Consider the following 24,151-nt stretch of genomic DNA (forward strand, 5'->3'; position numbering starts at 1 on the left):
ATGGAGTCACCGGTCCAGATCTTCCGCGGGGAGCCGGGCCCCACCTGCGCCCCCAGCGCCTGCCTGCTCCCCAACGGCAGCAATTGGTTTCCTGACTGGGCCGAGTCGGGCAACGGTAGCGCCGGCTCCGAGGAAGCTCAGCTGGAGCCCGCGCACATCTCCCCCGCCATCCCGGTCATCATCACCGCGGTCTACTCGGTGGTGTTCGTCGTGGGCTTGGTGGGCAACTCGCTGGTCATGTTCGTGATCATCCGGTGAGCATCGGGGTCAGGGCGTGGCTGAGACAGGGCGGGGCGGGGAGGGAAGCAGCGGGACCATGGAGCAGCCAGCCTGGTGGTAGGGGATTCTTCTGTGCAGGGTTCCGGAAATTCTGAGAGGGTGGCCTCTTAAAAGAGGGGAAAGGGTTTCCTGGGAGAGTTGTTAGTGGGGTACTGCAGGATTTACACAAGGCAAACCCCAGAGACCTGAAGTGCCTTAAGGATTTAAGAGCGACCTACTCCCCACCTGACCCCATGGCCCCAAACCCCTGTGAAAACAGTGTGTATGAAGGTACCAGGGTTCAGACTATAAGGTCAACGTCTCTTGATAAAGAAACCAGTCCATTTGCATGGCATTTTACCTGGTTGTCTGATCCAGTTGTAGTACTTCGTTTTGCCCTTTAAATATTTCTTAAGATAAATTTCAGACTCACCCTAAGATAGATTTCAGACCCACCAAGTGCACTGAAGGCAATTCAGAATTTTCTGACTCATCAGACTGGTGTTATGGCTTATGAAACAAATGAAACCCATTTCTCTATTTAGGGTTTTAAGACTCCACACAGGAGACTTTTTAGTACTGAAATGCTTCATATCTCTAATGTATCAGTGACTTTTGTAAATTTAGCCATCTAATATTCATCCTCTAAATTGTGGACTGTGGAGATATTTTAAAAATTGCTTTGCTACTTCTTCCCCACCTTAAAGATATTGAAAGTTTTATTACATTGCTCTTTTGTGGAATTTTCTTGAAGTCGACTTCCAATAATAGAGTTCCAAATATCCACATATATGCTAATTTTCTGGTAAGTGAAGTGATCCTTAATTTTAGACAGAAAGAAAAGAAAAAAACGTACTTTGTTCTGTATGTCTTTTGGTATATATGTGCTTCACTTTCTGGGAGACATAATGCTTAGGAAACACATCTTTTAGAGTGAATAGGAAAGCTGACCTTCCTCACGATTTCCCTAAAAATAAAGGAAGAAGGCAAGTTGTTGCCCTGATAAAGGACATTGATTATTATTTCTCCTCCTCCTCCTTCTCCTCCTTCTTCCTATCCTTTTCCTTCTCCTCCTTCTCCTTCTCCTCCTTCCCCTTCTCCTTCTCCTCCTTTTCTTCCCCTTCATCTTGACTTTAGTTTTGAGACAGATCCTTTACTTGTGAACTTTGTGAACTTTAAAAACAATATCTACAGTAGCATAAATCTTTCTCCTAGAAAATCACCATAATAAAAATCCCTCTTTATTATTTTTGCCTGGAGGGAGCTTTGAAATGTCAGGTCTTTTATTCCCCATCTATACTCAAAAATAAAAAGTCATCAGTTAAACCTTTAAATACATATTATAAAGCTCACTTTAGCTACAGTTAACATGGTATTCCTAGGTATACAGTAGCATGGTATTCCTAGTTCCCACAATTGCTTATTGCATTTCACAGAAATCTATATGTGATGAGTAAAGAGTATGAAAAAGTATGTTAAAGTGAAATCATTGGTCCAAGTCATTAGTAATTTCAAAGCTGGTCTCCATTCAGAGAGAAAATTACACAAAAGAAAAGACAACTGTAGTTTAAACCGTAATTAAAAATTTAGGAAATCTTGGTATAGACACCATTTTGGGGGTAATAAAACATTGTTATACAAAACTAGGATTCTGAAAACAAAATCACCTCTGTTCCTACTCATGTCCTATTAAGTGCTTAAGTAAAGGAGATACATCTTATTGTTATTTGAATGAGTACCTGAAGTATTGGAGTTTGAAAAGAGCTTCCTAACTGCTCTTCAATGTTTTAATGGCCTGTAGACTAGAATTAAAAAGAATGGAAAATCCTAAAACAGCACTTAGATGCTGTGTCCAAAGATACACATGTTGGGAGGAAAAAAGGAATTCTTGCAGATTATAAAGGACTTTAATGGATAGATTTCCCAAAGATAGCCAGTACTAAAATTTGTTAGATGGGAATAAATTTAGCTAAAAATATTTTAAAAAGTAGTTCACATAAAAATTTCATCCAGTCTTCTATCCCATTCTCAACTATTTAGAAGTTAAGTATGGTAATAAATGAAAATGAAGTGTTATACTGCTACACTGGAAAGCCAGGAATGACAGTTCACTTAAATCCATAGCCAAGAGGGTAAAGAAGTTTTTAGAATTTGTTCATACTGAGAGATGATTAAAGAATTGAAAAATAAAACCTTTGAAGAAAAGGTGATGGAGTTGGGTTTACTTAGCTCAGGAGAAGAACAGGATAAAGATTCAAGAGGAGGCAACAAGAAGGAGGTTTGGTATGCTTTTCAGGACTGGACAGATTCAAGTGTGGAATCTACCTGCTGTTCTTCGAATGGAAATTGGGGGTTTGGCCATTTTGCTTGAAAAGACAGAGGATCACTTTTGAGAAGGATACTGTTTAAAAATATCATATATAGAAAAAGGTCCTAGTGTAGCTCAGTCTTACAGAAAAGTCTTTTAGAGGCGACAATTAGATGCTCAGATGGTGGACACTTACAGGTCTAGGATGGAAAGCTCCAACTTGGGCAGAAAATCAGAGCTGTGGAACTAGAGCTTTAGAAAACTAGAGCTTGATGACTATTTTTAGATCTGCTTTGCAAATAGCTTTTCCCACCTTGAGCACCTGGGAATGCTGCCCAGTATCTTCTGAAGATATTTAAAGTTTCAAGGGTTCTCACAATTTTACTGTGCACCAACAATCACGACCCCCTAAAATTAGGGCACGTCAACATTTCACTATGAAGATCCTAAAATTCATGTGCTCCGCCCTTGCCCCTTGCCAGACTTTGGAATTTGTGGTCCTCGGATGTGCTCTTGGATATGCTTCTCAGGTTTCTAGTCCCATGTCAAACTTCAGTAAACACTCTGATATACACCACACCTGTATCCTGGACCTTGCCAGTCAGTCCTACCTCTGACATCTTGAACATCCAGTCTCCTACCTTTACCACAACTTTCCACACTTAACAAATGATTAAAATTTAATAAATGCTTAATATTGTCATATAGGAAAATCTACCTACTTCATGGGAATTATTTTATTTAATCTTAATAGCCACAGATATATTATTGCAATACCCATTTAACAGATGAGAAGACTAAAGCAAAGACAGATTAAACAAACCAAAGTCATTCTTGTTAACTCAGTAGTCTAGAGTGATCCCAGAAGCCATACCTAGAGTCTGTGTTTTTACCCACTTTTTTACTCATTTTCCAGTAGAACCCTTTTGCAAACAGGATACCTTCTTGCCTGGAGGTCTTTTCTCTTATTCAGTCTAGATTCCATGAGCTCACCCCAGCTTCTGTTGACAGTGCACTCAACTGCTCTCCTGTTTTGTCCTTCTACTACTGTCTTCCACTAAGGCCTTAATGTCCATCAAACCAGTAACCTCCCTTTCTTGTTTATGTCTGGTTAGTTGACTGCTATAGAGTAAAATAACTTTTTTGTTTTGTTAAGACAAAGTACTGCCTTTGAGTGTATCTAACTCTAATTCTGCCTAGAAGTTTTTCTATGTCCCTCTCCTATTTTCTAACAAGAGTCAATTCCTTCTCCCATTTTCTAAAAATGGAAGCCAGAATTAAATCTGCACTGGTTTCCAAACACTCCATCTGAGTATATTCTCTTTTAACAGTGAATGGCCTTAACCAGTAGTTCACTGAGGCAGGAGAATCCAGTCTCCATTGTCCCATCCCCTGTGTCTATCAACAGCTACTGTATCTACATTCTATTCCATCTCAGGGGAGGAATCTCTTTCTTTCTGTACCAGCTCCTGTGTTTTGAACCTAATGTCCCTTGGGAGCTTTGCCATATAGTTACTTCCTTTTACTCTGTCAGAAATCTCTCCCTTTCCACTGTCTCTTGTTCATCAGCACATGAACATGCTCAAACATCTGTCATCTTAATTAACAGCTCAATATCCACCGACTCTCCATTTTTTCTGAGTTCCCCTAGCTAATGTCCTTTATTGTCCTTTTCATTGCAGATAGGCAAACCTCTTGGAGGAATCATCTATCCTCTTGGTTTCATTGTCTTCCCTCATTCTTCTTTTTCCCAGTTCCACTTGGGTACTCTTCTTCAGACTCCTTTACTGAAGTCATGGTTCTATGTTTCAGAGACTTGTTTGAGTTTGACTGTTGCCTGACTTCTATGGAGGTCTGGCATGCTTTGACCAACTTTAGGTCTCTCAATCATTCCTCAGCTTCCCACTGCATCCTCTGGGTTTCTCTTCACATATTCCTCTTCCTCTGATGTTTTTTCTGGGTTCTTCTTAACTCTCTTCTGCCTCCACTTGACATGTTCTCTGTATTAGTCAATGCTCAACCAGCTAAGCAGAACCAGTAATGGATGTACATGCTAAGAGATGTTGTGCAAGGAATTGGGTTACATGATTGTGGAGCTGTCTTGGTGGGCAAGTCTGAAATCTATAATGCAGAAAGCCAGAAAGGACAGGCTGCTATCCCCAGGTGGAATTTCTTCCTTAGCAAGCCCCAATTCTGCTCATAAGGTTTATCCACTGATATATCAAGCCCACTCAGATTATCTAGGATGATCTAAGCTAATTATGGGCTTTAATCACTTCTAGAAAACAAGCACCTTTACAGCAACACTCAGATAGGTGTTTGAAGACTTGGACATGACCTGAGATGACACATCAGACTGACTATCACACCCCCTTTCAGTGACTTGGTCCATTCTTGTGGCTTTAACTGTCAGATACATTCTGACAAACCCTAAATCTAGTCTCTGTCTCCCAGTTATCCATCCCTCTCTTCAGACTCAACTAACTTCCTTTCTGGATGACTTCATGTGATGATCTCACTGGCATCTTGGGTTTCTAGAACACTTGCCTACCGTGGTCTGTAAGGACTGAACTAACAAAGTACCATAGACTGGGTGACTTAAACAATAGAAAATTACCGTCTCAGTTTTGGATGCCAAAGTCTAAGGTCAAGGTGTACACTGGGTTGGACTTCTCTGCATTCTGTTTTTTGCTTATAGAAGTCTATTTCCTCTCTGTGTCCTAATGTGTCTCTCTCTACAAAGTTGTGTCCAAATCTCCACTTCTTATAAGGCCACAATAATATCAGGTTAGGACATACTCAGATGACCTCATTTGACCTTATTTACTTCTTTGGAGGCCTTATCTCCAAGATATTGGGGATTAGCAATTTGGGGAGGACATAGCTCAACCCAAACACTACCCATTGTCTTTCCATTCTCCTTAAGAGAACACTCTTCTCAAACTTCAAATTCAATAATATTTATTTTTGTTTAATTTGTAGAAAAGCTGTACTCCTGTAAAGGTATATGTCTTTGTAAATTAATTGTATGAATAAATAAGGAAAAATTTACTAAGGAAAAAAACAGTAAAGATCAGAAAATTCTTTGATTATTGGTTATAAGTTTTGTCTTTTCCTTTTCTCATTAGTTTTCACTAATTGATTGCTGGAGTTCAGTCCTCTCCTGACCTTGCCCTGGGAGTAGAATACTTATGCCTCCCTCTAGTTCAGCCTTAGCACATTGAAATTTCTCTACAGGGATGGGTTTTTATAAGGGACTAAGAAGAAAAGCAAACCAAAAATGACTATGGAAATTGTTACAATCACTAAACTCATATTTCTTCTCCAAAGACTGCGAACCACCCAAATTTGCTGGGTGTAGAAGCTTGATCTTCATGAAGGTACCTATTTTGTTGCTCATAATTGGCTGTTGAGCAGAAGTTCCATGCTTCCCTCTCCTTATACCATCTTAGGTTCTGTGGCATGTACTACTCACTCCGGGAACTGCTGAGCCAGTATGGGTCCCTCTATCAAGATTTGGAGAAGTATGTAAAGGAATAGGGTAACACAGAGTGTCTACCTCTTCTGTCCATGACCTTTTGTCCCCCTCCTTGAAATATTCATTGCAATCACTGCAGTGGTGTGTATATGTGGAGCTGATAGACTCACATGTTGAACATAGCGTACCTTAGATAATGTCCCCAAATCACGTACAGAGAGGCATTACATAAAGACCAGTGTACAATATTGTGCTTGCATGATTAGCCATTTGCTGCTTCCTATTGAACATTGGCCTTGTCTTGGGCTTTGCTTAAAGTTGTGCATTCTCATTTTTCCTGAATCTTGTCTTAGAATCAGTATTACACATTTCCTTTCATGCAAATGTCACAAAAATAACTTCAAAAATTAAAAGCCTATCTTTCACTTCTCAAAGAAATTTGTACCTGTTTGAGAATGTCTCAAAAAAGAGAATTACTTTCATTGCAATTGCTTATATGGATTAGCTAAAATTATTTTCCTACCTTGGATGTGTGATTGTAGAAGAAGTTCAAGACCTTGTGCAACTATTTCGAGGGTCAGAGATTAGACAGCTGATAGATATAGAGACAGGGGCGGGGAGGAAAAAGGGAGGGGAGGAGGGGAGAAATAAATTAACAAAACTTAAACTTGAACAAAACTGTAGCTTCCAAAATTACTTCTTGATTCTGTTGACTTTATGGTTTTTTCTGGTGTCTTGTCTCACTGTTCATTTCAAGATGGGTTTGTTTTACACTGGTAGAGTTCCTCTCCATTAATCACTTCACTGTATCTCCTGAACAGCAGTGTGGTCATGTGAACTGCGTAATTAGCACCTCCTTCATTTCAGATTAACTTCTGAATGAACTCAATTGTTGCCCCAGGAGGCTCTGGGCTCTGTATGGCTGCAGGACAGTTGCCTTTCTAAGGTTTGGCTTATGTGATTTTAGAGGTCTAAGTAATGCAGGCTTAGAACTGTGTTAACCAGAGAAAGTTTCAGAATAGCATTACTTCATTCTTCAACAGAAAATCAAACAGTAGTCCCCTCGTGTTCTTTTAGAGGGAATTCTAGTTTATATCTTGAATAAGGAGAACTTATGTAAAAAGAATAAGATTTTAGAAATGGAATAACATTGTAAAAGGTTTGTGGGTTATTATTTGTTTAACACTTGATCATTGTACCAGCTAAGCAAATTGGAATTTAAATGAAAGATAAGGATAACATGATGAAATGAGAGATCCCAAATAAACTGGTCAGAAGCTGGGGCATTGGTTGGTCCAGTGAAATTCCTATTTGGACAGTCCCCACATTTCCTGGCTACTGCCCTGCTGGGGCAGACTGCCAGGGTGCAATGCAGCTGCACATCTGGGATCCTGGCTATGCATCCCTACTTGTGTGTAACTGCAGTGCCATGACCCAGGAACTCATGTTCCTTTGGAGTTCTGCTTACAACTTTTGCATATGAAGGAGTAATGCAGGGTAGCTGCAAGGGCCAGACTCCCATGTGAATATGACTCCTTTAGAATATTACAGACTGAGGAGATATCAGTCAAATCATTTGAGAACCAATGACTGAATTTTCTTTCTTTTTTTTTTAAATGAGTAAACCACTGCCCTTTTCTAAACAACAATAATTCCTATAGCAAGTAATCCAGGACGATATTTAGCAAATTAATTTCATTGAGACAAACTGAAGCTATCTGGAGAATTTAATGAAACAGACTCATTATGTTTTCAAATAATGTTGATGAGAAGTCACATCAGTACAATAATTAGTATTCCTGATCATTTTATTTTCACTAAAATTTTTAAAGTGACTTCTCTAAAGAAGTAGTTTTAGGTTCACAGCAAAATTGAATTGGAAGTATAGATTTTCCCATATCCTACCTGCCCTCACAAGCATAACCTCCCCACTTATCAATATTCCTACCAGAATGGGATATTGGTTACAACCAATGAACCTATATTGGCAAAGCATTATCACCTAGAGTTCATAGTTTACATTAAGGTTCATTCCTACCACAAGCTTTTTGAGATCTAATTGACAAATAAAAAATGCATATATCCAAGATGTGCAATGTGATGGTTTGTGCTGTAGTTTAGATCATGATGTCACATGACATCAAGGCTTGGTCACAAGTATGTGGTGCTGTTAGGAGGTGGTGGAACATTTAGGTGGTGTGGCTTAGTGGGAGGTTAGTGTCCTTGAAAAGAAGATTAGGACTCTGGCCTTTCCTGGATCTTCCTCTCTCCTACCTCTCTGTCTCTCTCTGCTTCTTGATCACGATAAGGTGAATACACCTCCATTGTCACATGCTCCCACCATGATGTACTGTCGGCCACAAACTCCCCATCCCCCCCCAAAAAAATGGGTCAACTGACCATGAACCAAAACCTCCAAAACTGAGCAAAAATAAATCTTTCTTCTTTATAAGTTAATTATCTCAGGTAACTTTTTTCATAATGAAAGAAATCAGACTAACACAATTGAAACACGTAAACATTGTGAAATGCTTAACACAATCAAGTTAACACATTCATCACCACATGTAACTACCATTTTGTGCAGTGTATGGGTTTGTGTGTAAGGCAAGGAAACTTAAGCTCTATTCTCTTAACCAATTTCAAGAATACAATATGGTATTAACAACTATTTCCTGTTCATTAGATCCCCAGAATTTATTCCTCTTGTAATGGAAGGTTTTTGCCTTTTGGTCAACATCTCCCCTCTTCCCTCAGACTTTCTGATCATTTAAAACACAAAATCTGGAATGCTATGTATTTGGAAAACATGTTCATTAAAGTGAATAACCATGCTTGTTGGAAGTGCAGAGAAGAGTACCTAAAGCCTATCTCTTACCATGCTGGTCTCCCACTTTCTGCTAAAAAGGACTACATTTTCCTGGTGCTGCAGAACTTTCCTCTTACTCAGAGTGGTTACTTATTGTTGTGAGATAGCTGCCAGCTCTCATGGGTTAGTTTGATCACCGTCTTTTTTTAAACCAAACATTTCAAGTGCATCTCATGGATCTTTAGATATTTGGTATGTTAAAAGAATTCACTCAGAAAAATGGCACTAATCTTTAATTTTTTTCTTTATCACATTGGTACTAATGTTTGACTTCCCACTATTTTATTAGTTTGTAGTTTTAGACAAGTCACCTACTTCCTCTGAACTGTCTCCTTGTCCCCCAAATGGGTATAATTGGCCTTCTGTATATGCAGGTTTCTCACCTATGAATTCAACCAAATAGGCCTATTATATTAGGTTTTATAAGTAATATAGAGATGATTTAAAGTAGACCAAGGATGTGGCTCAGGTTACGTGTAAATATGGGAACAATTTATATCAGAACTTGAGCATCCTTGAATTTTGGTGTTTTTGTGGGTTCTAGAACCAATCCCCCACAAATACCCAGGGACAACTATACCACCTGTGGAAAACCTCTAATGCCATAACACATGTGAAAGTGTTTTTCCATAATGGGTCAGTATGCTAATGTTTTATAACCTTATGATCCTCTGGAGCATGCCCTATTTTCTCATGTTAAATATCTTCCATGCATATGCATATGATGTAGATTTGGCCACACTAATCAGAATAATTTCCAGTCTCTGGCTACAAGAAGTGGCAGAGTTCAGAGAATTACATTGTTTCTTTGATTAAGCACCTGACTCTTAGGCTAAATCTTTGGTATAAGATGGTCCTGAGTTCCTCTATTTATTACATGTGGATTCTAAGAATCCTTAAGAAACTGTAGAATACTTCTAAGACTTTTTCTCAGACTTCTCCTTTCCAAAACAGAGTAGGGTCAATGGCATCAAACAAGGTTATACTATGGGTTGTTAGGGCTGTGGCAGGTAATTAATAATAACAGCAATAGCAGCAGCAACTAGGCTGTGATAATGACGGTGAAGTCGGGCGTCCACTGCACAGTTGTCAAGGACCAGGCCCACTGCTAAGTAATTTTATGCCTGTGCTGTTTGATCATCATGACAACTTTGTCAGATAATATGAAGTTCCTGAAATAGTGTGTGTTATGTAAGAAATAATAAGTGCTCAAAATGATTTTGTCCTTCAGAGTTCAAGGTCTTCTGTGATCTAACACACTCTTCCCATTCCAGTCAGCCTCCCACCGCTCCTCAACAGTATCCCTGAACTGAGAAACCCCTTTCCTCACCAACTCCTGAAGGAGACACTAGCTGTCAAGCTTCTCTGTCTAAATCTTTCTCAAAGTTCAAGGTCCTGCCAAGTCCTCTCTTCTTTCAAATAAGTCCTAATTTCACTGATCGCTCTCTCTTCTTTCTTTAGTCCACATTATAATTTGGATTTGTATATCATTTGAGTTTGAATATTGAATTTATCAGTAATACTCAAAGTATAACGTATTGCTATCTGTGGGGCATGCACTTAAAAAGACATGTTGAGAAAATGAGGGGATGAAGACAGAGGAGGGAACGTGAATATAAATGGCGAGAGACTAGAGGGTGCATGTAAGGAAACATGGGGCACATTGGAGGTAAAGGCTGAAAACAACAGAAATCAATAAAACCAAAAGTGTGTTGTTAATCAGTCATCAAGATTAAAGTCTTATTGTGCTTTTGTTGTGAAGGTGAAATGGAGTTCCTTATTAAAGAAGCATCACTGAAATTAAAAAACAAAAGCCAAGCTTGTGCAATATACTTCCACAGTCAAGGATGCCAATAGTCCCAAAATCATCTCTTCCTCTTGTGTGTCGCCTAAGCGTAGCAAGCACATGGAAAGGACAAGAAGCCCTAAGATGACTGAGTCATAAGATCACAGAGCCTCCTGCTGGCCCCTCATTTCTAGCAAGATGAGCATTACATCTCCTGGGAACTCTGCCTGATCTGACATTGGTTCTTGATATGTCAGCAGATAACTTTGGTCCCCTTGCCATCACACAAGTACCTATCAATGTCATGTTAGAAATCACTACCCCATTCTCTATAAAGAGAAAACACTAAGATGTCCTGGGGGAGCATTTCCACCTCTCTGAAACACTCTTCCCCTGAGGTTCACACCCCGGGACTCCCAGGTTGATCCCTTTTCCTGATGTGTCCCTCACATCCATCCCGTGCATTGTACTTTTGATTCCAGGTTTGCAATATTCTCAAGTTTAGTGAGGACAGCCCCCAGACTTTGCTCTTTTAGTGCCATATGCTCCTGCGGTGTGTATGCTAAAAAGTGCAGCCACTTGCTGCCAGCCCACCTCCAGTTTTTCCACACAAACCAAAGCTTCCCACCCAGATGGTGCCATTTTACTTGAAATGCTTGAGAATTTTTGTAAAGCAACATAGATGAAATAGAAAATAATGTCATCTCCTATCACAGTAAGAAAACTCAATTATTTTTTTCATCAGTGGACATACAGTGAATGACATACAGTTAGGACTGACAATGTTTTGTGGCTCACTATAAACAATTACCCAGATTGTCTCTGAGAGTAAGTTTCTAGTTTTAGATTCACATGTTCATAAGATCCAATCCCATGTAGTCCCTAAGAGATCATCAGCAAGTTTTTATTGAACTCATAGTTTATTCATCACTTTTAATTATATCTGGAACTCCTCCTCTTCCGGTGATGTAGGTTTATAAGCATGTGTCTTTAGAACCTTGGAAGAAAGGTCTTGCCCTGACATCTGACACTCTTTCCAGTTCCTCCCACTGAGGTCCCACCTCTCTTGATGCTACACAAAGCACCTAACTTACCTGTGCCTAACTCTTCTGCTCGATGAGGGAAAAGACATAAATCTCAAATGTCAATTAGAAGGGAAGTTGTGAGAATCAAGTAAGACACATGAAAGTCAAAATATTTGGACTTTGTAAATTATAAAGTGCTAGAGTGATGAGTTTGAATTTCTGCTATGCCTTTTATAACTCTGAGCATTTTATTTATTTATTTACTTATTTATTTTGGTACCAGGGATTGAACTCAAGGGCACTTAACCACTGAACTATACTTGGGCCCTATTTATTTTTTATTTTGAAATGGGTCTCACTAGGTTTCTTACAGCCTTGCTAAGTTACTGAGGCTGACCTTGAACCTGGGATCCTCCTGCCCCAGCCTTCCGAGCTGTTGTGATTACAGGTGTGTGTCACTACACCCAGCTAGCTATGAGAGTGTTTGAGGAAATTCTGTGATTCTTAGTTGCCTAATCTATAGAACAGGGATATGAATATCTACCATGTGGAGTTATTGTAAGGACTAAATGAGATAAAGTCTGTGGAATGTACAAACTGCCTGACGCAGGGAACTTTTTGAAATAAGTGGTTATTATGATTTTTGTCCATGCTCATATCTCTCATTCTGAGATTTGATGACAGGATTTGGATTCTTTATAAAGTCGATTTTTATGCAGTTCTAGACGTCTATTGCTTATAAATACCTGAAAAACTAAAAGTAAACTATCATTAAATATTTTGTGATTATTTAGAGATATATGTTTTATTTTATGGTAATTTATGTATGATTCCATTTATTTTCCTCCAGTGTATCAGTTCTTAGTCTTCACTTTTACTCCTATCTTTTATATTCACACTGAATTGGGTAAATGTGATCATGAACATTACCTACAACTACAGTTCTGTTTTCTATGCTAACTGGTGACTTCCAACCATATAGAAGGATGAGTTAGAGAACATAAATTAAATTAGACTTGCTCTTTGGATCAGATGCATTTCACTGATTATCTCTGATTCTATGAGGTAAACATTGTATTTTCCATTTTATAGTTGTAAAAACTGAGGCTCAAGGTGGATAGTGACCCTGTGCTATAGTTTGGATCTTGAATATCCCCAAAAGGCCATTTGTTAAAGATTTGATCTTCAGGGTTGTATTATTGGGAGGTAGTGGAGCCTTTAAGAGGTGGGGTATTGTAGGAGGACTGGCCATTGGTGGTGTGCTTTTGAAGGGGATTGATGGGTCACAGTCCACTCATCATACTGATGATGAGGTGAGCAGTTTTGCTCTGCCATGTACTCCTGCCATGATGGGCTGCCTTGTTGCAGACCCAAAGCAAGAGGTCAACCAATTTTGGACTACAGCCTTTGTAAATAAAATAAGCTTTTTCTTTTCACAAATTGATTACTTCAGGTATTTGTTATAGTGATGAAACACTAACATCTACAATGTTAACATTTAGCTGGGCACAGTGGTGCACACCTGTAATCCCAGTGGCTCAGGAAGCTGAGGAGGAGGATCTTGAGTTCAAAATCAGTCTCAGCAAAAGTGAGGTGCTAAGCAACCCAGTGAGACTCTGTCTCTAGATAAAATACAAAATAGGGCTGGGGATGTGGCTCAGTGGTTGAATGTCCCTGGGTTCAATCCCTGGTATCAAAAAAAAAAAAAAAAAAAAAGTTAACATCTAAAATCTACATATTGTTGGAAGGAAAAATAAAGACTAGAACCCAGGTTTTGCTAACTTTATGAAGCAAGGAATGGCAGTCTAACTTCATAAAGAAAGAGGGGAATATCAGGGTCACAAAATTTGAAAGTAGGCACCAAACATATTGTTTGGTGGAATCTTGGTTAGTAGTAGGAATTTGGAGGTGGTGTGAGGGAGAAAGTTGAAAAAGAACAAGATAGATTTATAAGCTATATTTTTTCAAACATAAAAATTACATTTTTAAGAAGACAGTAACTGAGGAGGTCACATTTTGGTCTTCCCCATTAGAAACATTTGGCTCTTTCTAAGTAGAAATACTTGCTTGATATGCAAAACATATTTTTAAATAAAGTACCTATTTTCAAGATTAAAGCTCTCTTTTAGTAACAGAACATTGAAATGGAAACAAACAGATGTTGGCTCTAGAACCAGTCTTTACAGTGCCTTCCCATCCAGCTATGAGCATTTCTACTTCCTAACAAGATGAGAAGGGAGAGGGAGATTGGATGAGGAGGGTGGGCAGTGATTCCCAGTGTGAAGTGTGATCCTGGGTGTCAGATCCTGTGAGTCAGGCCATCTGCTGCCCTTACCTCATGTGCTACCAGTTAGGTTTATTGTCCCTATTTATTAGGAACTGAAATTCAGCAAGTCACAGACTGAGTTCAGACTTCACATTAGATTAATCTGCCACCAAGGGAAGCCAGGGTTTCTCTCTCACTGAATGTTAAAAGATGTTTCTCATGTGGAAATTTATGTATAGAAGTGGGCCTGGATGAATTGTGATAGGGTCTACACATCTGAGGTATGTAGAAAGCAATGGATTTCCCCTCTTGGTCTCTAAAAACCTGAAATGTTTAATGCTGTGTGGATTTCTGAGGAAGCATTCTCTAAGCAAAATAAGAAAAAAAAATCAATTTTAGGTGAAAATGGAATTGCTCTCAACTTCGTGTTCTAATATAAATAATTTGGACTTAAAGGCAATCTTTCTGATCTATGTTGAAAATTACTGTCTCCTCCATTTAAAGATTAGACAAATAATATGTTTTTAAAAATCTCTTGTGATTGGAATAGAGGCAGAATTATTTGTCCTCTGCTATTGAGGTGCTGTGATATGTGTAAGAGAACTCTGCCCAATTTATTTATATAATGTACTTAAAATTACAAGCTAGTGAATGCTGAAAAACAAAAATAAACAAATCTAATTTTGCTTTTAGCCATTGAAATTGGACATATACAAGAATTGAAAACCATTTTACATGTGCCAAAGATAGAATAATTACAATGATTAATTTCTGAAAATAGCTTCAAGGAGAAAAAGTTTTATCTTTGTTTTATACAAGGAAAAGAATAAAATGTCTAAAATGCTTAAAGTCAACACCTCTGTGTTGGATTAGAATTAATTGTCAGCCACAGAATAAAGACCTCTACTAAGTGCAATTCTGTTGAAAAGATCTATGTATTTATTTATTTATCTACCCATGCTATCTTCATTATCTTTTTTTATTAAAGTATTTTTTTAAAAAAAAAAACCTCTAAAATAAATACTCAATAAAGTCAGAGATCTTTGCCCATTTTCAACTACTCCTACTGTCTGCAACAGTCCCTTTAGATTTACATGCTTGATGATGTGTAAATAATAAGTAAATAAATAAGCAAAATTAATAACCAAAAGGCTGTCATAAACACATTCACCTCATGGCTTTGACTTAAAAAATGGAGTGAAATGCTATTGCTTCTTGTCTTTTAGATACACAAAGATGAAAACAGCAACCAACATCTATATATTTAACCTGGCTTTGGCGGATGCATTAGTTACTACTACCATGCCTTTCCAGAGCACCGTCTATCTCATGAATTCCTGGCCGTTTGGGGATGTGCTGTGCAAGATAGTCATTTCCATTGACTACTACAATATGTTCACCAGCATATTCACTCTGACCATGATGAGTGTGGACCGGTACATAGCTGTGTGCCACCCTGTGAAGGCTTTGGATTTCCGCACACCCTTGAAGGCAAAGATCATCAATATCTGTATTTGGCTCCTGTCATCATCTGTTGGCATATCTGCAATAGTCCTTGGAGGTACTAAAGTCAGGGAAGGTAAGAATCGTTGTTTTCATTCCATTTATAAAAACATAACTTCTAATTATACAAACTTTTAATTTGGGAGCAAGTGGAGCACATATCTAGTGGAGAAGTAAAAACAAACAAACAATGAAAATATAATGCCTAATTCCATAGAAGATGGGAAATAAAACCATTTTGTGTTCCTTTCCACCTCTAAATGCAGAATGGGATAATGACCTTACCAGAACACAGATATCAACCATCTTCTATTCTGGAAGTGCTTATCAGAATCTGGATGGGTAGAATGAAGTAAAAATCCACAGGCTTGTGGATTCTGAAAATATAATCTGGCAACTCCATGACATACTGCCCTTTTATTTTATTTTTTTTCTCCCTAAAAAGGAACTAAATCATTCGAGACATATGCAAAATCTAGATCTCGTCACCTTTCTCCTTCAGTGTTAATCTTCACATCATTTGTGACAGCTTCATTGGCTGTAGGCCATTCAAAATGAAGTCTGCAGATGGATGGAGGTTACAGATGAGTACAACCATTCAGTTTGGACATATTAGTCCTTGCCCCATGCAAACAGGATAACATGTTTTCCCTGTATTTCTCACCCTGTGCTGCATTTTAGAATAACCTGAGTACTTTAGAATATACTTCTACCCAGGTCTTGCCTCCAAGGTTTAATTGACCTCTGGTGTGACCTACTTGTCAAGATTTTTAAGATCTCCCAGGTGACTCTGACCTGAGCCAAGGTGAGAAATACTGTTTCTGCAAAAATCTTTGCTTTACTAGTAAAAGACAAAGCTATGGAAAATATCTTTGGTTTTAATAGAAATTTGCTGAGGGGAGGGCCACAGAACAAATCACTTTGAACTTTATAAATGCTATTTAATGTTGTAGCAGGTGTCTAAATGCTCCAGTTCATTAGGGAGGTTTGTGATATCTGTGATTACAGATAATGGAAAATGTACAGCAAGGACTTTTCAGGTAATAGTAAAAAGATACGTGCTAAAATAATTGCAGCTTATCTTGCAGTGTGCATGCACAGCTTATCTTTGTTTTTAGTCAATCTGTTAAGAGCAGTTTTAGGTTCACAGGAAAATTGGGTGGGAAGTACAAAGTTCCCACTTACCCCCTTGTCCCTCACATATGCACGGCCCCCTCCATCATCAACATTCTCCACCAAGTTCATAACTCAGGTTAGGTTCATTCTTGGTGTTGCATCCTGAATGGGTTTGGATAAATTATAATGACATGTATCCTTCGTTTTTAAACAAAACATGAATTTTTCCTCTGAAACTATACAATGAATTTCCAGCTCAGCCATAGCATGTAATAAGCTATAAAACTTGGCAAATTTTAAGAAATGCCCACTTACTCTATTAGACAAGCATTTAAAAATATGATTAACCACACACAGGATTTTGGTTTTTTTCTTGTCCACAACAAATGGAAATAAATTACAAGAAAGTCTTCTAAGACTGAGGTGTTTGTATATCAAAACTCCAATTCAAGAGCAGATGCTGCTGATGAACTAAGAGGGTGAGAAGAATGGGTTTTTCCCAGGATAGATAAGAACTAATTTTTATATTTCATGTTATACTTGTAGACTTAACCACTATATTCCTTCTAATCTTTGTCAGAGGGCTGGGGATATAGCTCAGTTGGTAGAGTGCTTGCCTTGCATGCACAAGGCCCTAAGTTCAATCCCCAGCACCACAAAAAAAAAAAAAAAAAATCCTAATCTTTGTCAGAAAATGACAACCTGAAGAAATGGATTTCAATTAGGCTTTTGAAAGAGGAAATGAAGATAGATGTGGTTTTTCCAGGAAGGAGTTGTTGTGGATAAATGTGTGCAGATGCAATGGAAGAAAAGATACACCAATGTCAGAAGAAGATTAATTTGTCAACATAAAAAAGAAAAATGGAAGAAAATTAATGTAGTCTTATAGGAGAGTTATGTTCTGTTTTTTAAAAAAAATTCTAAAGTAGATCTTGTTTATGTAATGAAAGACTGCCCCATTTTCTGCATTCATTTTGGAGTGTCATACCACACTGCATGTTAAGACTCTTGTATGATCAAGAGGGATAGTCCAGATATTCTCTCTGTACTGGATCAAGGCTGACTGACACTGGTAGTTCCTAGTCTCACGTTTGTGGAGAATGCTCACTGGAAGGGAATCAGTCATCAATCACATTGGAATACATACACCTGGACAAACACTGGCTCAGTTAATGCCTTAGAGTTTATAGTATTTCTTTTTTGTTAAGAGCACAGATTCTGGAAAAAGATGCCTGGAGTTGGATCCTGATTTCACCATTTATAGGCACTGTCCCTATGGAGCTGTCACTTAGATCTTTGTGCCTCAATTTTCTCATTTGCAAAATAAGGGTAATGGCAGTGCTTACCTCTTCTGGTAGTTTTCAGATCTACTGAGTAGAAACATGGAAAGCTGGCAAAGTGGTCCCTGGTGTACAGTAAGTGCTGGATAATTGTCAGCATTGTCATCCAACAGAGTGGTCTTTGTAGGTCCTGGCTTATTGCTTATGTTTATCCACCTCTGTCAGGATATTCATTCAATATTGAGAGCTTTTGTATATAGTAACAATTTTACTCTATGAACATAGAGTGATATTCTACATATTGTATGATGTTCCACATATTGATATTCTACCTAATATAGGTGCATGTATTATATATTTTAAGAATTCATAATCTGCCTCTTACTATTATTATGCTAGCTAAGAATTAGTGTAACAGCTACAAGTAGAAACAGTGTTGTTAACCAAAAAGTATACACATAAGAAAATCTTCAGTTTGGGTATCAGGTCTAACTCTGTAATTATGGAAGCCACAAGATATTAGAACATGTGTCAGTGGAAGCTGAGACCCTCTGATATTAATATAAAAGGAAAAGAAAGACTACTTTAATTTTTTATTGATGCATAATAACTGTACATATTTATGAGATACAATGTGATGTTTTGATAGATGTATACTCTGTGGAATGATCAGATTGGGTAATTGGCATATCCATTACCTTAAACGTTTGTCATTTCTTTGTGATAATTAAGTTGCTCTAGCTATTTTGAAACATACATTATTGTTAACTACTGTGCACTGGAACACCAGAACTTGTTTCTTTGTCTACCTGTTAACTTTGACCAACCTCTCTATGGCCCATGACTCCCCACTCTCCCCTGCCTCTGGTAACCACTTTTCTGCTCTAGACTTCTACCAGATCAGTTTTTCTAGATTCCATATATGCAGCATCTGAGGAAAGACTACTTTTGGAACTGAGTAAATTGTAAAGATAACCTGAAAATGCATAGTTTTTCAGGAAATAGGATTTTTAATGAAAATGGCAGATTTGGACTAAAATTTCTTGATGAGTGCCTCTTCTTGATGGTATAAATTCCAGTTTATTAACATTTCTGGGTGATATTTCCAACTCTATCATCAGATATTTATTTCCTACAGTCCTGTAAAATTGACTGTTGTTGATTATTTCATCTGTTTGTCAAATAGTTACTGAATTCCTCCTACATGCAAGACAGTTAAATGGTGATTTTGAATCATACAACAGTACTTGTGTTGCTTTACTTGACTTAGGCAGGTGACTTTTATATATTCACTACTATAAATAATATGCATTTTCAATGTTTTGATAGTCACATGGAATATATTCATTTATTTATTTTAAAATGTCTTCTGTATGCACCATATGTTCCAGGCACCACCCTAGTGCTAAGGTGTTGAATGTTGACTGGATCCCTACCCTAAGGTCCTTTACATTCTACATTGAAATAAAAATGTTAGGAAAGGTAACAATTATGGATTGAAAGAGCTTCTGTCTAGGAAATAGAGTAAGTACAAGATGTGAGTATAAGATGTAGGGGAAGGACTGAGAGAGACTTCCATCTAACTGCCTCTAAAGTGACATTTAAGCTAAGGACAAACATGAGAAAGATAATGCATAAATGCAAAAGCTAAGCAGGAAACATCCCCTTACAAAACATGTATTCCCACCTTCAAGGAAACTGTTACCACATTCAGGAGACAAATAAAAATCTATGGGGCTGGGGCTGGGGCTCAGTGGTAGAGCACTTGCCTGGCATGTGTGAGGCACTGGGTTTGATTCTAAGCACCACATATAAATAAAAAAACAAGATAAAGGTCTTTTAACAACTAAAAAATATTTTTTAAAAAAATCTGTAATAGGGTATTTATTTATATTAAATTCACATTTACTACCTATCAAAAGTTTAATAGATATTTTTCTTTCTATGACAATCATGGTAATTTAAAAAAGACACTATTTTTTAAATAATTTCCTATAGAAATTAAAACAAAAATTGAAATGATTCCTTGTTAGTTCCTAATAGTCTTCACAGTAATAGTACTTTGGAAATGTGTTTTTAGAGCATCAAAATGACAACTTACTATGAGGGTTTTCAGTTACTACTAAGTTCAAAGATTTCTATGATAGCCATCTTTATTAGTGTCTGAAATGATTCCATATTTTGTATTTTAGAGTATGTCTACTTGAAATTCTAATAAGATACATTTAGTTTAATTAAAGGCTATTTGATTATGTTCACCATAAATTGTTTTAGAACACATTAATAATATAGCAGTTTCACTATCTTAAAATGTATTTATTGTGATATTTTGAAACAGATTTTTTTAATGTCTAACTAAAATATTTTTAAACAAAAATAACACTGACAGTTGTGTTCCTGACCACTTCACCTGTGAGGAAGGACCAGGGCAAAGCAAAATCCACATGCTCTGTTCTTCCTGACTGCTCGGGATCAGAAGGAAGTCAGGCTGGCTGACCTTGGGGATTGGGAAGCCTGGGAATGTGTGAGTGGACCCTTCATAAAAGTAGTTTAAAAGCTATTGATCCCGAGTCTTTTTAATATTAAGATCACCCCAAAGGAATTCAACCTAGCAAAGAGAAACAGAGCAAATAAAGCCATTTTCTAAGCATATGTGTACACACACACACACACACACACACACACACACACACAATTTGTTTTATCTGAGTTACATAGTAACAGTAAAAATGAAAAATTGTGCCTGATTTATAATTCCCTTGATGATGATGATTCTACTAATATTTCTTTGCTTCCTTTTAGTCTCCTTCTTCTCCTTTTTGTTCTTATTCTTCTCCCAAAATTTATTAGTTTCAGCAATGCTCTTAATCATAATGACCATGATTGGTTCCATTAAATCATAACACCCCCTCAGTCATATTTAGACAAATATCTCTGTCAATTTTTGTTGATCCACATAAAGCAGTTAATGTTTTTCAGACAAGTTGGTAGATTTAAAATATTTAGTCATTTATTACAAACAGACATTAGCTTTAATTGCCAGAGCCTTAGGTCTGGGAGATCTGCTAATTCACAGAAATACAAATAAGTGCCAATGCTATAAATTAACACTATAGCTCTCCTGAAAGCCAGCAATATCAAACCAATTTTCATAGCTAGATAAGTCATACTGGTAGCTAACCTTATTTATTCTGCAGCATCATGTACTATAAATGACAGCTTTCTCCCTGCATGGTTTTATGCACAATGATAGAAAGAATGGTTAGTATACCGCATCTATTCCTAATTTGGCAAACTGCTTGAGGTAACACCATCTAACTATAATTGGACCTTTACAATCAGCGGTATTTAGATTCACATTTAAAACATTTTGCAGTCCAGCAATAACAATGGGCTTCTCTGTGGTTTTGGTTCCCTCCTGTAGATATGGATGTCATCGAGTGCTCCTTGCAGTTCCCGGATGATGACTATTCCTGGTGGGACCTCTTCATGAAGATCTGCGTCTTCGTCTTTGCCTTTGTGATCCCCGTCCTCATCATCATTGTTTGTTACACCCTGATGATTCTGCGCCTGAAGAGTGTCCGACTCCTTTCCGGTTCCCGAGAGAAAGACCGCAACCTCCGGCGGATCACCAGGCTTGTCCTGGTGGTGGTGGCCGTCTTTATTATCTGTTGGACCCCCATTCACATCTTTATCCTTGTAGAAGCTCTGGGTAGCACCTCCCACAGTACAGCTGCCCTCTCCAGCTATTACTTTTGCATTGCCTTGGGTTACACCAACAGCAGCCTGAACCCCATTCTCTATGCCTTTCTTGATGAAAATTTCAAGAGATGTTTTAGGGACTTCTGCTTCCCCATCAAGATGAGGATGGAGCGTCAGAGCACCAGCAGAGTCAGGAATACAGTTCAGGATCCTGCTTACATGAGGGATGTTGAGGGGATGAATAAGCCAGTATGACTAGTCGTGGAGATGTCTTCCTACAGTTCTCCAGGAAGAGAAGAGTTCAATGATCTAGGGTTAACCCAGATTACTACTGCAGTCTGAGATGAGAAGATGTGTTTTTATAAACTTTTGGAAATTTCATGGTCTGAAGTCATAAGATGCAGGCTGCATGAGCAACCCAGTCAATGAAAACGTCAAGGCTATGGGGATGCAGGACAAAGGGTCCAAGTCACAAATGCAACTTTTCTCTACAGCAAGGAAGCAAGGCTGACTCCCAGTTCCTTTGACAAAGAAAAAGGACTTTTTCCTCTGGTTTCCTAGGTTTAGTTCAGCCCCCATCTGCTGTGGCCTTCCTATGCAATGCAGTTTCAAAGCTCTATATAGAAAAAAAAAAAAGAAAAGAAAAAAACCCCAAATCATTAGTTTCAGAACTGAGTAGCATCCAATTCAGATGTTCCACATGGACAGCAACAATCTGAAGGAAAAAAAAAAAAAAAAAAGGAACAAGAACCATTTTCAGGGTTTGTGCCCAGTTAACTTGCTGCTGGGTAGACCCTTATTTCGTGTGGCTATATGGAAAGAATTCCACCTAAGTAGGAATTGAACCCACAACTGAGACATCTGATATTCACATATGATGGAACATTGTCTTGACATTTAAGAACTTATTTAAACATGCAAAAGGTGGCTTCCTGTTAACATACTCTTCATATCTTGAAAACTACAGTTGCTGACTTTTGTTTTTGTTTTGTTTTGTTTCAGCATGCTATTCAGATAAATAATATTCTGATAAAGCATGCATTGATATAAAAAAATCATAAAGTGGTTTAAATGCCACCAAAAGTATACATGGTTTCATCTGTAAATAATAGTCTATGTTGAAACAAGGAATGGGCTTCCTTTTCAGCCAGGACATTTCCCAGGAGCACACTAATGATATCCCCTGAGTTATTAAGAGTTGATACTGACACATTTTGCTGCAATGCAAACTACTCTCTGGGAATCAGCCATGGGATGATTTCTTTCAGACTCCTGAACATCATTTATCCTTTAACTGTACTCTTAACACTTGTTCTAACAAATTCCCCAGAGTTTAACTTACTCCCAGGTTGTATCCTTTACAGGATCTAGTTTATTTGTGGAATCTCTTTATGAATATATAGATATCACCAGATTCCCTCTATTCATGGAAGGTAAGGTGTTTTGATTATGTACATCTCAAGATATTATTTGTAGCTTTTAGCAGGAAGTAAAATTGTTCCTAAATGTGTGCTGAAAGAGGACATTATGTCACTCAGGGTTCCTGAACATAAGTTGCATGGTATTCTGTGAAGGGCATGCCTGCTAAGGATAATGCCATCAGCAGCGTATTTAGGATAATTTGCTAAAACTTCCAAATGACATATAAATTCCCTCTTTTTTCCACTGATGGTTTCAGAAGTAATGGCTTTTTCTGTAATTTGCCTGGAGAGAAGAAAGGGATAATTTAGAAACAACACCCATCTCTAAGCCTGTATCTTATGAGGGCAGCACCCTTTGGAATTTAATAGAATTTAATGTGTAGCCCTGTATAACTGTAAATGTTACTACTTTTAGTTCTGTTCACTATATGCTTTCTCTCTAGCATATATTCCCTTTCCTTCTGGAAACCTACCGTTGCACTGAAGGTTTTACCTGTGGCTTCATAATTGTACTTTGATTGTGCTTGTCTCTATTCCAGATTTGAGCACAGATGGTGTAAGGAAACATGGAGGAGATTTTTCCTAATGAAAATGAAGAGGGCTTTTGAGCAATTCTTAAATTTCATTGAAATTCCTATGTGCTCCTGTGTTCTTGTAACTGAATGCAGATGATTAAATATTGATAGACTTTAACACAATAGTTAAAAATCCTGGCTACCATACAAGAGGGATATCTACAGAGAGAAAGAAGAAACAGAAAAACCTTTTTATGGAACAGCAAAACCCAGTAGATTTTCTTGGTGAATTCTCACCCAGAACAAAAATATAAAATAGATATTATTTGGAAATGAAATTATGGTAAAGTTCTCTTTAAATTACCATGCCACATGCTCTCCAAGCATAAAACATCATTATTGGAGTCAGAACCTTTCTCTGCTAGTCCTCCATCTCTTTATGTGTAAGTTGCAGCCCAAAGAGGGAGATAGCTTCTGGATTATTGTTAACACTGACTTCCTCAAACTGAAGGAAGAGAAGAAGCAAATGTCATTTTAGGGCACTGCTTTAAAAGAATGATAAATTGAACTATGTATGGTAGGAAAAATACCCCTTTTGTAAATGTGTTTCTTTGTCCAAAGCAT

General features: G+C 37.8%; 1 protein-coding gene across 2 annotated transcripts; it reads left to right on the forward strand.

Moving 5' to 3' along the window:
• On the forward strand, positions 1 to 23,263 carry Oprk1 (opioid receptor kappa 1). Of its 2 annotated transcripts, none has more exons than XM_047561164.1 (3): positions 1 to 254; positions 15,217 to 15,569; positions 21,314 to 23,263. In XM_047561164.1, exons 1-3 carry the CDS (start codon positions 1 to 3, stop codon positions 21,844 to 21,846), a joined length of 1,140 nt encoding a protein of 379 aa, XP_047417120.1. In that variant the 3' UTR covers positions 21,847 to 23,263. The 2 variants fall into 2 exon arrangements, with proteins under 2 accessions (XP_047417120.1, XP_047417131.1); XM_047561175.1 differs by having other exon boundaries at positions 158 to 254; positions 15,217 to 15,578.
• The last annotated feature ends 888 nt before the right edge of the window (positions 23,264 to 24,151 follow it).

This window comes from Sciurus carolinensis, chromosome 1, assembly GCF_902686445.1.
Source record: "Sciurus carolinensis chromosome 1, mSciCar1.2, whole genome shotgun sequence".
Classification (NCBI taxonomy): Eukaryota; Metazoa; Chordata; class Mammalia; order Rodentia; family Sciuridae; genus Sciurus; species Sciurus carolinensis.